Here is a 12,393-nt window from a genome sequence, read left to right on the forward strand (position 1 = left end):
TTTTCTTGATTTCTAAATGAGCTCAAAATCATAATAATTTGGCTTATTTTATCAAGTTTTCGAGAAAACTCATGTTCTTTGCGTTCAAAAAGCAATTTCTGTTGGGCGTAGTTCTCCGATTTCGCTGCTCTCATGCTAAAATCCTTGTTGCACCCTTGATTTTAAATAAAGCCTTTTATCAATCCTAAATAATGAGCACCTCAATCTATATAAAATACTGAATATAGGACAAATTTTAGTGCCTCACCGTTCACGATTTTGTTCTTGGTATGCCAGGGGTCCGCCTTAACCACTTTTGTTGACAGGGTCTTTTACCTTGAATCCGCTACGGGAAAAATTGTATTTCTTTTCGAATGAGACATTATTCCACGTTCAGTTGAAAATGTGAAAAATGTCCATTTATTAATCTTCTTTGGAAAATAAAAAATCCATAGAATCCATATCGTAATTTTGGTTTATTTATTGTTTATCACGGAATTTTAAGAAAGGTGAATTCTGTAATTTCATTTGATTCTAGTAATTCCATTATTTGATTTTAGAGTGATTCCGTGGATTCTATGGATTCTAACGGAAAAATGTGTCGGTATTCCAAACTTGAGTAACCCTTTGGAAATAGTGCAAAACAATTTCTCTTAACATTAACAAGTTTCTTAAGAAACCCATGTGTTTTTTAGTGATTGTTTACCTTGTCTAGAATTTATTTCAATAACTTTGAATTAATCAAATCGATACAAAATCAAATATGATTTTCTGATTCGTTAGATTAGAGGTCACGAAATAAGACCCATTTTCCTGTTCTAAATAAACTCATAATTGCCTTACAATGTCATTTTACTTTAGGTGGCCAAAAGTGCTTACATGGCCAAAAGAGCAGACTCTACCCTACTGATATTGAAGTAACCCGTCAAATAATATCTGCAGATATCTTTAAGATTTCTGTAGAGAAAATCTACACCTCTACAGAATATCTGCAGATAATATCTGTAGATATTCTTACGAATTTTATTTGGGCTTGGGACAAAATTCGTCAGAATATTTCGTCAGATTTTCTGACGAATCTCTGACGAATTTCTGTAGATATTCTGCCGATTTTCTGTAGATTTTTTCTACATTCCAGACTTTCCAGACAGAGCTGTGTCAGAAGAGATGGAAAAATTTTTCACTGAACTTTGCAAAATTCAATAGAGTTATTCTGAGTGATATCACGGTGTTTATATAAAATAAAGAATTCTGCGACGCCGTGTTACAAGTAGAGAAAAGTGAAGTGAAAACTTTAAGCAGAGTATCGACCTAAATTTCGTGTTTTTGTATCATTCCATGGGCGATTTTTAAAAAATTAGTATTTTTGCTCGCATCTTTTTACTTATTTAAAATGTTTAATCGGTAATGCTTTGTTAAGCAGAGCATACCATTTTTTTTTGTAACTTCTACAGTTTCTACATAAATCAACAATATTTTTGTGAAGTAATGGACACTATGCCGATTTTCTCGGCAGAAATTCTACCGAAAATCTGTAGATTTTCTGCAGAAATTCTGCCGAAAATCTGTAGATTTTCTGCAGAAATTCTGCCGAAAATCTACAGATTTTCTCTGAATACACTGGAATATACCGTTAAAATTCAAAAAACCTGAGAGTAAAATCGGCAGGTAGAATAATGATTTGACGGGATGTAAACCATTTTGATTCTAGGCGCTGGGACGATGAATAGCGGGGCGCCATCTGTAGACGGTGCCGAAGATGACGCAGTTGACTGTCGTCAGACAAAGAATAAACGTAAAAATTTCTCACCACGATGTTCCCAGATGGCGCCACAACTGACAATTGCACTGACAGATGAGGAAAAATCCCCCTCACCACTTCCATCGCAATTTTGCCTGATTTCGTCAGAAGATGGCACCACCAATGCACCCCCGCAGCCACCGCCCGAAGTAGCAAGGTTAGAATTTGCCATGAAGACGATGCAGGAACTCCTCAGCATGTACGGCCTCAGCATATCACCTAGGGACATTGTCGATGCATTGAGCAAAGAATCTCACCTCAGACCAGGTAAAAATCAAGCAAGAAACAAAACTAAAATTAGATACCCCAACCCCCGGCCTTAGAAAAGGAAGCCATTTTTTTACATTTACGTAGAGATTCGTATAGATATTTTTCTACACTCGTGACTAGGGGTTACAAAATATACGTCAAAATTGAGGTTTCCCTTGTGTCGAGTTCCTCAAACTTGAACGACAGTTGAATTCAAAATGTAAAATTTGAGGTTATGTGAAGAAAGTTTTGCATGGAGTGCCATTTTTCTCTGATATTTCCTCAATATTATCATTTTATATTAACTTACTCAACAAATTCCATTTATTTAACAATAAATTACATCGATATATTCTCTAAAGTTATTGTCTTAATTTAGAGAAGGTGCATTTCACATGAATTCCGTTACATTTTTGAAAATATCGTTCAAAATGAGGAACTCTACTGTATAATAGGGTGTTTCAACAAGGAAAAAAAATTTTGGCACTATTGTCAGGGTGCTGTATTTGATGAGACAAGAAAGTTTTTCTTCTACGACCATATGATCAGACGCCGTTTAGAGGTGGCTGAACGACCCTCTCTGTAGTGTAAAATCCGGTAAAATCAGAAATTTGTTCTACAGAGAGGGTCGTTCAGCCACCTCTAAACAGCGTCTGATCATATGGTCGTAGAAGAAAAACTTTCTTGTCTCATCAAATACAGCACCGTCAGAATAGTGCCAAATTTTTTTTCTTTGTTGAAACACCCTACTGTACAGTAGACTCTCTCTCAATCGGGAATATGGGGCGAAATGTCATCCGGTTTAGCGATAGAATTTAGCATCAAAGCCTTTGTAAATTCCACAAAAAGTGCTCAATTATAAAGAATCACGATAAAATAGGAAGAACTGCAGCGAATTTGAACAAATTAGCTTCATAATTAAGCGTGAAAATTGTCAACAAAATTTGACGCCCGATTGAGAAAGAGCCGATTGAGTGAGAGTCTACTGTATAAAGCCCAAAATAGACACAGGGATCGGCTTAGGGATTAGCCCAAAAAATGAGGATCGATATCGATACACTCAAGGATCAGCCCAAAATTTGGAGGATCAGGCTGATCTTCTAAATTCGTGAGGTCTAGTAAAATTACGAGGATTAGGCGACATCAGCGCCAGTGTTGAAAATAAAAAGCTTCACTTTGGGTGTTTTTGGGTGCTTTTCGAAATGTCAATTGTTACAAAAAATATGGAGGGTGGTGAAAGTCAATTATCGCAAAATCCTAAATCACGGAAAGATTGGAGTGACGGGGAGGTCAGGATGTTTATCTCCATATGGAGGGATCATCATTACGACCTCCGCAGACAGAAAAGGCATCGAAAAGTCCATCAAGCGATGTCTGAAGAACTCAAGAAAAATGGTGTCAATAAGACCGAGAATGAAGTGAAAACTAAAATAAAAAATATGACTGCTCGATATAGGCAAGTACTTTAGTTCATAAAATTGATGAAATATTATCATAATACACATTTGAGATTTGCGTGCCTTGTTTTCAGAGAAGAGAAGAGGAAAGTAGGCACTTCCGGGGGATCTCCATCCACTTGGGCTTTCTACGAAGAAATGAACAGTCTTATTGGAAATCTTCCAGTAAATGATGAAAATCTGGTAGACGAAGGTAATATCATCATGTCCTTGAGTGATTCATTGGCTGGAAATGAAGAGGAAATAGCCAGTTCATCAATCCAGGCCCAGGGACACCCAAATCCACGTCGATCTCGCAAAAGAAAGCTAATAAACGTTCAAGAGGAAATGTTGCAAGAGATAAAACGTTCCAATGAAGCAGCAGAAAGAAACGATGAGATAGCAAATGCACACATGAAGGAATCCAATAGGATTGCCCAGCAACAGATCGCATTTAATGAGAAATTACTTGCCAGACTATTTCCTGAATAAAAATTGATTTGTAATTACAAAAAAAAAACATCCTGTTAGCGATATCGGTGACAATAATAAAATATATTGAAGTATAGTAAGTAAATTTTATTCATTATTTTCATCCAGACGTCTATCCCGGGCCCAAAGGTAATCAGCAATTGTATTGCGGACAGTTATTCCATCACCTGTTGGTGCTCGCATTGTGACATGGACAGGCTGTTCTCGGTTCTCCAATTGTTCAGAACTAGCCACATCAAATTCCTCATTCAAATAATCATTCTTTTCATTTAAAATATTATGGAGGATACACGAAGCCTGAACTATTGAATCATTTTCCAGCATTAGTTCGAGACCATTACCAATCCTTCGAAAACGATTTTTGAGCTGGCCAAATGCATTCTCGGTCACTCTTCGTGCTCTGGACAGCATATAATTAAAGTACTTTTCTTTTGGAGTGAGATTGTCATGGGGATAGGGTTTCATGAGAAACCTGTCCAAACGGAAAGCAGAATCACCCAAAAGTAAAATTGGCACCTGGACTCCTTGAATAACTTTGAAGAACCTTTGAAATGTCTCATCTTCATTATGCAGTCGTCGAATGATTGACCTTTCGAAGATGTGGGAATCATTATTTCTCCCTGGCGAACCAATATTTACATAAGTGAATCTGTACCGATAGTCAACTGCCGCCAAGAGAATAATTGAATACCATCCTTTATAATTATGGTAATCTACTTTGTCCTCATCATTTACTTTAATCTCTATATGGCACCCATCTATCGCACCATAGCATTGAGGAAATTCCCAAACTACTTCAAATCCAGATCTCATATCAATGATTTTATCCTCGGTTGGAGGATAAAAATTGATAAATTGTGGTTCAAAAACCTCTTTTATAAGATGACAAAACTCCAAGAGAATTTGTCCGACAGTGCTCTCCCCAATACCGAAGAGATTAGCTATCGTTCGGTATTCCGCAGAAGATCCCAATGAATATAGGGCTACAGCAATTCTCTTCGGAACGGAAATTGGATCTCGAAAATGTGTGTATTGGCGAACAAGGTCCTCATGCAAGTGTTCTACAAGAAAATCTAGAGTTGAACGAGACACACGGAAGTTCCTTTTGAATTCATCATCATTGTAAAGAGGAACTTCAGTCTCCCAAAATGTTCCCGATCGGTCCTACAAGTTTAAAGTTGAGCGATAATTAAATATTTCTTTTCATTAGTTGTCCTCAAAGAATTTGGATAAGTTACCAGGCACCAAATTCTGCGGTTCCGTCCGCCATTCATTAGCATGATTTGGGAAAGTATCCTAGATCTTCTCCTCTCTCTACGGCTCTTTCGTCTATAATATAGAGCCACGTTGCGGAGCCGGTCAATTTGTTGTTGAACAATAAAATTTTGCCACAGCAAATACTCCATATTTCACTATTTACTTTAGTTTGACAGTTCATACAAAAAGCACTAATCCCTAATCCTAAACCTTCAGTATATGATAGTTTGAGCTGATCCTTTACCGCTAAATTTTTCGAGCTGAGTATTCTCGAGGATCAGCCTGTGTCTATTTTCGGCATAAGGTGGGCCAAATCGAACTGCCAGTGACGTACACTGAACGGAATGAGAGTTAAAATTTGTTAAAAATTGTTTATTTTTGGAGATAAAAAGAGATTATTTACGAAATAAACAAAAATTTCATTAATTACGTCTAAAAAGGAGATAAAATTAACAAAAATTGTTTTTTTTTTTACCAACTAAAAAACAACAATAAACTATTTCTTAACAATAATTTGTTCGTTTTCTTTTCTTAACAACATTTTAACAAATTTTAAACATTTTTTGTTGAAATAAGTTTTAATTTTGACATTTCTTCTCAGTCAATTGGATTATGAAGTTGAAGTATGCCAAGTGAGTTGCGCGTGTGTCAATAAAATTAAATTAAAAAACAAGTGTTAAACGCAAATTTGCTAATTTTATTTATGGGAAAGGTCTGTGACGATCCAAATTTGATGGCTCTGTGCCACAAGTTTGGAGCACCCGAGGAATACGGAGCCCTGAAAGGTATTTTTCATCTTCCATAACCTCATTCTCCCTCTTGTCTTATTTCTCGACTTTTTTCTTTAATTTATAGATCGTGGAATCACCTCAGACAATACCTGCGACCTTGAGGAAACGGATATCAATGAAATCCTTCCTCCTGGGGCCGTAAAAATGATATTCCGTCGAGAATGGCGTCAAAACGTGCAGTCCGGAAAGCAAATACGCCAGTATAAACCAAAACGAGGAGACACTTGAGTGTCCTCCTGGACTTAAGCATAAAACGGTTCATTGTTCATTTTCCTGTAGCATGAAACGGCTTGTTAAACAGTTTCTGCTTGAGCTGTGCGTATTTTAGCAAGATCTTTACCATTTTATGCTTGAGCTGTGCGAGTATTATATACAATCTTAACCATTTTATACTAAAGTTGTGTAGTTGTGTACGCGAGGATCCGAAACGGGGAAACACTCGAATGTCCTCCTGGACTGTTATCTCGATCCATGATATTTTAAAATGTCCAGAAGGAATTTCCCTTAAAGAATACCATTAGAAAAATGGTAAACTGGATAAGAACAGGAGAAAGGACTCGTTAACCTAATTCTACGCAGAGCCGGGGTTTGTTTCTGTCTTGTCGATCCATTGAAATTCTCTCTTAGGATATTTGCGTGGTTTTTCCTGGCGAAGATAAGGTAAAATAAAATTATAAAGCTTCGGAACTTCTCCTTAAAAAAGTCATATGATTCAGGGAGAATATTGTGTTCCAAAATTTGCAACTAGAAAATCTTATGGAGGAAAGCTGTACTGTGCGTAACTACAAATTTTTTCGAGGATAATATGCGTGATCTTTATGAAGTAAGTTGTTCACTATAATCTTTGTAGTGCGCTGTCATATTTAATTGCGAAAAGAAATATTTTACAATCGTCCAACTTAATGCGGCTAAAAGGAAATTTAAATATGATAGCGAATATTCTTCTAATTCAACTGGTAATTACAAGGAAGCACTTGAAAAAAGAAAAACTAAAAATGTTCGCATCTGAATCGGCAACTTTTGTACAAATTATTACACTGCTGATAGCTTTATTCGTTTCATCTAATGATCCTGTGTGGAAATTTATAATAATTTTGCAGAAAATAGTAATAATCCTTTCAACATTTTCAGTCAGTTAAAACGAAATTGTCCAAGTGAATAATCTCGCTTATCGTCACAATAAACTTATATCAAAAAACTTTTCAAAAAGAAATTAAAGCCGAAGTATCACTACTTAACACACTATGCTCACATAATTAAGCAAAGCCGACCACTCAGACCAATTGCATGTCAAAGATTCGAAGAAAAACACAAGGATATATTATGCGAAAAGTATAAAGCCTCGAAAAAATATATCACTTTCTCTGGTAAGCATCTTTGCAAATTTCTGACATGTTCTTTAATCCAAATTGTAACGAAGATTTAAAGAAAACTGAACTAATTGGAAACTCCATTATTTTGAATTACAATAATCTTGCAAAGAAAACCTGGTATGAACATTAAGCACGGAAATAAATCATTAGAAATTTACGAAAAGATAAAGTACTACGACAAGACTTTCTCTTGAAAAACTTATAAAAATCGCTACCTCATATTTCAAAATCGATTGTTCAAAACTGAATTAAAATTTGACAGACACCGAAACCATTATGTTGGTAGGAAGATTAATAATGAAATTTGTCAAATGATTTCAAATTTTCCAGAAAAATGTAAAATTTATAATGTAAATGGAAGGAAATATATTCAGTAAGATTGAAAATTATTCTTTTATTATAAAATAAAATTAATTTAAAATTAAGAGACATTTAAGAGGTGTATAAGAGGGTTTTTTTTTAAATTGTTATTTTTTGATAAATGTTGTTAAAAAATTGATAAATTTAATCACTTTGTAACAATATTTAACAAAAATTTGATTAATTTTTGATATCTAAGATTTAAACAACTTTGGAGATTAAAATTAAACAAAACGCAACAATTATGTTGTTTAACCCAAAAATAGCAACTTTTGTTTAATCACTGTATGGAAATTAACAACTTTTAACAAGTTTTTAATCTCCTTTTCCGTTCAGTGTAGATACTTTTACCCGACTTTAAGTATGTATAATTAAGTACTTTAATTTAAGTATGTATAAATATAACATTTGAACTGCAACTTTTAAATTTTTATTTAACCTTTACTCCATGGAACTTGGCACCTAATTTTTTGGAAAAGTCTTTTTGAGAAAAATTTCTAGGGGCAGCTGCCCCCCCTGTCCCTAGCTGGGTACGCCAAGGGGTTACTCAAGATCGAAAATTTGTGTCCATATTCCGTTTATTCCATGGAATTCCAATGTGATTCTAATGATTCCAAATGTGTGATTCTCTTAATAATTCAATTCGGTATTCTGTGATTCTCAATTTATTCCATTCTGTGATTCTGTTTATCCCCGATATTTTCGAATTTATCGCATTTCAGATGTTGCTAAATATGATCAAGATAATTTTTGAACAATAGCAACAGCTACAATGTCACTATGAAACTGGTTAGAGGAAATACCTAGCTAGAAAGCTTTTCACGGCCTCAAAATAATCAAAATAGGGTTAGAATTCAACTTTTGAAAGAGTTTTTGAAAACTCTAAAACACCAGCATTATCAGTCCATTTTTGATCAAAATTTCCCGCCATTTTTTTTCAAGGAAAAGCCTTAATTATTGATTTTAAACATGTAAAAAAATTTTTTTTTTCATAATTTCCACTCGAATTTTTTATGCAGTGTTTTCGTTTTGGTAAATAAGTTGACATCATTAAAAAAGCGATTTGAAAATTAAATTTTTTGTTTACTTTTAACAAAAAGCTTGTCGAAATCTTCTTAAGAATTTAGAAAAGGGAAGATAAGGTGCTCTTAATCCCTTTTCCTTAAAACATAAATGCTAATATATTTATTTTTGGAATTCAATTAAATCTGATTATGTGCTATTTGAACCACTTAAAATCATCAAAATAGGATTGATTCTTATTTTCAAGCATATAAAGTTTAAAAACTTTTTTAGACTCTAATGGCTCAGGCACACCTTTTAGATCAGAAAAATTTCATGAAATCGAAATTCGAAACCCTTTCTTTCTCACATGTTTTGCATATGACTATCTCATTCTTTCGCATACCAAATTCGATTGAACTAAATTAAATTTGCAGTGATGTTTAAAAGAAGAAGAAGAGTGCGAAAGAATAAAATAGACATATTCAAAACATTTGAGAAAGAAAGGGATCCGAATTTCGACTTCATGAAATTTTCCTGATCTAAAAGGTGTGCCGGAGGCATAAGAACATCCTTTGGGATCCTCAAACTTAATATTCAATTTCTTGGAACGGAAGGCTACTCAGATACATGAATATGCTTTTGTACCTTTTGTCAAAATCCTCCAAAATCGCTTAAATCGGCAGTGATTTCCTCGAAAAACAGATAGTAAATTTCCAGATTGTTTTCCTTTAATTGATTCTTAATTAAGCTCAAAGTCTAATAATTAAGTTTTTTTTTACAATTTTTTTTAGGAAACTTTTGTTCTTTGCGTTCGAAAAAAAAACGATTTCTTTTGGGGATAGTTCATCAATTTGGCTCCTGTCTTTCTGAAATCCTATCTGAATCCTTGTCTGTAAATAGAGCCTCTTATTAATCGAAAATAATGGGCACTTCAATCTGTGTAAAATATTGAAGAACGATTTTGTTCTTGGTATCCCGGGGGGTCCGCCTTAACCGAATTTACTGACTGCACTGAGAGAAATACGGGTGTTAAATATGCACAAATCGGGGGTTATTTTTCACACCAAATTCTAACCCCGAATCAACCAAACCCCTCCGGTAGTAAATTTGGTAATAGGCGGGGGTTAAAAATATTGAATAGAAAAATCAAACCACATCGAGTGTGGAATTTACACTGACGCTATAAAATAAATTAGGAACCCCTATCGAGGGTTATTTTCACACCAATGGTATTTAAAATATGCAAACCTCATCAAGTGCACATATTACCCCTCTTTCTTTGAGAGGTATATTCTCCATACATCCCATTAAAAAGTATAATTGGTTTATAAATTCTTTATTTTTTACTTGTTTTTTTTTTAACATATGTACATATCAATATAATAGTATTATATAAATATATTCAAAATTTCATTGCCTTAATATTTTTCCACTATCAATCTTCTTGGAAACTTATTTCTATCAATATTACATAAATTCTTTTTTCTTCTAACTTGTTCTCATAAAAATAGGCTACTTTACTAATCTTCATGTTTGTTTCAAAAATTTTAAGCTTCCCAGATAAAACATATCGTTCAAAATATCTTAAGATTTTATATTATGTTGGAAATTAATAAAAATAATTTTTTTTGGTTTATTCAAGTATTTTTAACGAAATATAATACTAAATTTATATAAAAAGTTGTATCTTTATAAAATTATTCAGGCCATAATCTAAAGAAAAAAATTTTGCCTCTGAAATCATTTGGGAGTGTAAAGTGGCACAGTTTAAGGAATATTACTCTCGTTAAAATCAATATATTAATTAATTATTTAGAATATTTGTTCAGAATGGTAATAAAAATTTTGGATTTGGACTATTCTTTTGAATATTAGAATGCCTTGTGGACACAATTTTCTTGTGCATATTTAAGAATTTGACGCTGTTATGTTTGCTATCAGTATGCACGTACATTTTTTTTTTAATTTAGAATATAAAATAAGATTATCTGCGCTAAACTTACTTGTACAAAAAAATAGAAACAGTTTAATATCTTACTTCTTTTCCAGCTTAGGTAGAGAGATTACTAATCTTCAGAGTTATTTTTTCCAGTACTGTACTATCCTGCGAAGTCAGTCAAGATCGACTCGAGTAGAATTTGATATTCCGGAGATAGTAGAATGGTTCCCTTTTTAGTAGATGGTGAACGGAAAGTGGACGATTCCTTTTTATTTTTGTGTCCTGTGTAGTTTCGAAAAGTTCAGGGGCCAAAAATTTGCGTAGACCATGAAGATTTACAATATTCTTTAAATCTAGAAAACAAAGGAATATAAGATTACTATGAATATTACATAAAGAAAAATTGTATTTTTTTAATTAAAAAAAAGTGCTTAAAACCAAGTAGTAATTTTACCTCTATCATAATATATCTGTAGAAGCAGACATCTCATCGTTAGGGTGTTTTTGAGGTCTGTAAAGGTTTGATTACGAACTGCACAGCAGTGCCAGAAGATAGTGTTCTGCCTTTACATTTCGTGGAGTGTAAATAGTACCTACAATCTCTAATTCGGTCGTAGTTTAACTAAAGCCTAAAAAGAGGCATACGAAAAATAATCAATAAGAACCAAAATTAAGAAAAAAGATATATCACATACCTATAATAATTTTCTCATGAGTCGAGTGTATCCCACAATTGCAGCAGCTTGAATATTGCTGTCAACATCTACTACCAGAATTCCAATCCCATTTGCTACACTAATCGTCACGCCATGGAGAATGGGGTATTTTTCCACAAAACTGTAAGGAAAAGTTCTAGGATTTATAAAAGAATACAAATTAATTTTATTAATTATTAAGAAACCATTAACAAAAGAATTAAGAAATGTCTGTAAAATAAGGATGCTACGAGTATGTTGCTTGTAATGAATTTCAGTTCTAAATTAGATTTTTTGAATCTATGCTTTTATGTGAAAATTTAAGCTCCCTCTACCAAAACCACTAAAATAATCCGTTAGTAATCCAAACAATTCACTTTATTTATAGAACTAAATTAAATAATACACGATAATTGCAAGTATACTAAACACACAAACAAAAAAGTTACAAACAGCACTTTATCAACACTTCCATAGAAAACTAGAAAAGTTTTCTTTTTCTGGTAAAAATTTCACTTTTCCACTATATTGTAAATAAATTTATACACTTACCGTGCTTTTTACGCATAAATTTGGCCTCTAAATCACAATTTTATAACAGAATTACCGAAAAAAACACGCACAAACGGATACGAAGCATTTTCTTAAATGGACGCTTTCGATAGACTGAAACAAAACGAGGTATGTGAAAAATTAATAGTGTCTTTTCGTTCAACAACACCGAGGAAGTGTTGCAAAAACACTGTTTAAGTGTATTTTTCACACTCGTCTCGCGTTTGCTTATCTTTGTTGCCAGGAGTGTAAACTTAACACTCGATGAGGTTTCAATCCGTAATACTGAACTATTTTCTATAATAATATATTTTTAATACTTTTTTCATATAATAATTAAACAAGAGTGTACTAAATTCATACAAGATATGTTCATGAATTTCTTGGATGACAAAAAAGACATTTTTATGTGCTGTATCAAGGATTATATGAACAGTGTAGATGTAACACTCGGCAGAGTTAAT

At 33.4% G+C, this 12,393-nt stretch overlaps 2 protein-coding genes across 2 annotated transcripts in view; both read left to right on the top strand.

Moving 5' to 3' along the window:
• Positions 1 to 12,393, top strand: part of LOC129808696 (zinc finger protein castor homolog 1-like) — a 49,581-nt gene that overhangs the window by 20,098 nt on the left and 17,090 nt on the right. The window contains exon 2 of the mRNA XM_055858478.1: positions 1,691 to 2,047. Coding sequence (XP_055714453.1) covers positions 1,702 to 2,047 — 346 coding nt within the window. The 5' untranslated portion in view covers positions 1,691 to 1,701. The remainder of the gene's footprint in view (positions 1 to 1,690; positions 2,048 to 12,393) is intronic.
• On the top strand, positions 3,046 to 4,209 carry LOC129808697 (uncharacterized). The gene is made up of 2 exons (XM_055858479.1): positions 3,046 to 3,485; positions 3,561 to 4,209. Exons 1-2 carry the CDS (start codon positions 3,232 to 3,234, stop codon positions 3,955 to 3,957), a joined length of 651 nt encoding a protein of 216 aa, XP_055714454.1. The 5' UTR covers positions 3,046 to 3,231; the 3' UTR covers positions 3,958 to 4,209.

Source organism: Phlebotomus papatasi, chromosome 5 (assembly GCF_024763615.1).
Source record: "Phlebotomus papatasi isolate M1 chromosome 5, Ppap_2.1, whole genome shotgun sequence".
In the NCBI taxonomy this organism is placed as follows: domain Eukaryota; kingdom Metazoa; phylum Arthropoda; class Insecta; order Diptera; family Psychodidae; genus Phlebotomus; species Phlebotomus papatasi.

Excerpts from the sequence above, each read along its gene's own strand:
- LOC129808697 (XM_055858479.1), top strand. The coding sequence starts at position 3,232 with ATGTCAATTGTTACAAAAAATATGGAGGGTGGTGAAAGTCAATTATCG. Across the intron at positions 3,486-3,560 it reads AATATGACTGCTCGATATAG|AGAAGAGAAGAGGAAAGTAG; the intron begins GCAAGTACTTTA and ends CCTTGTTTTCAG.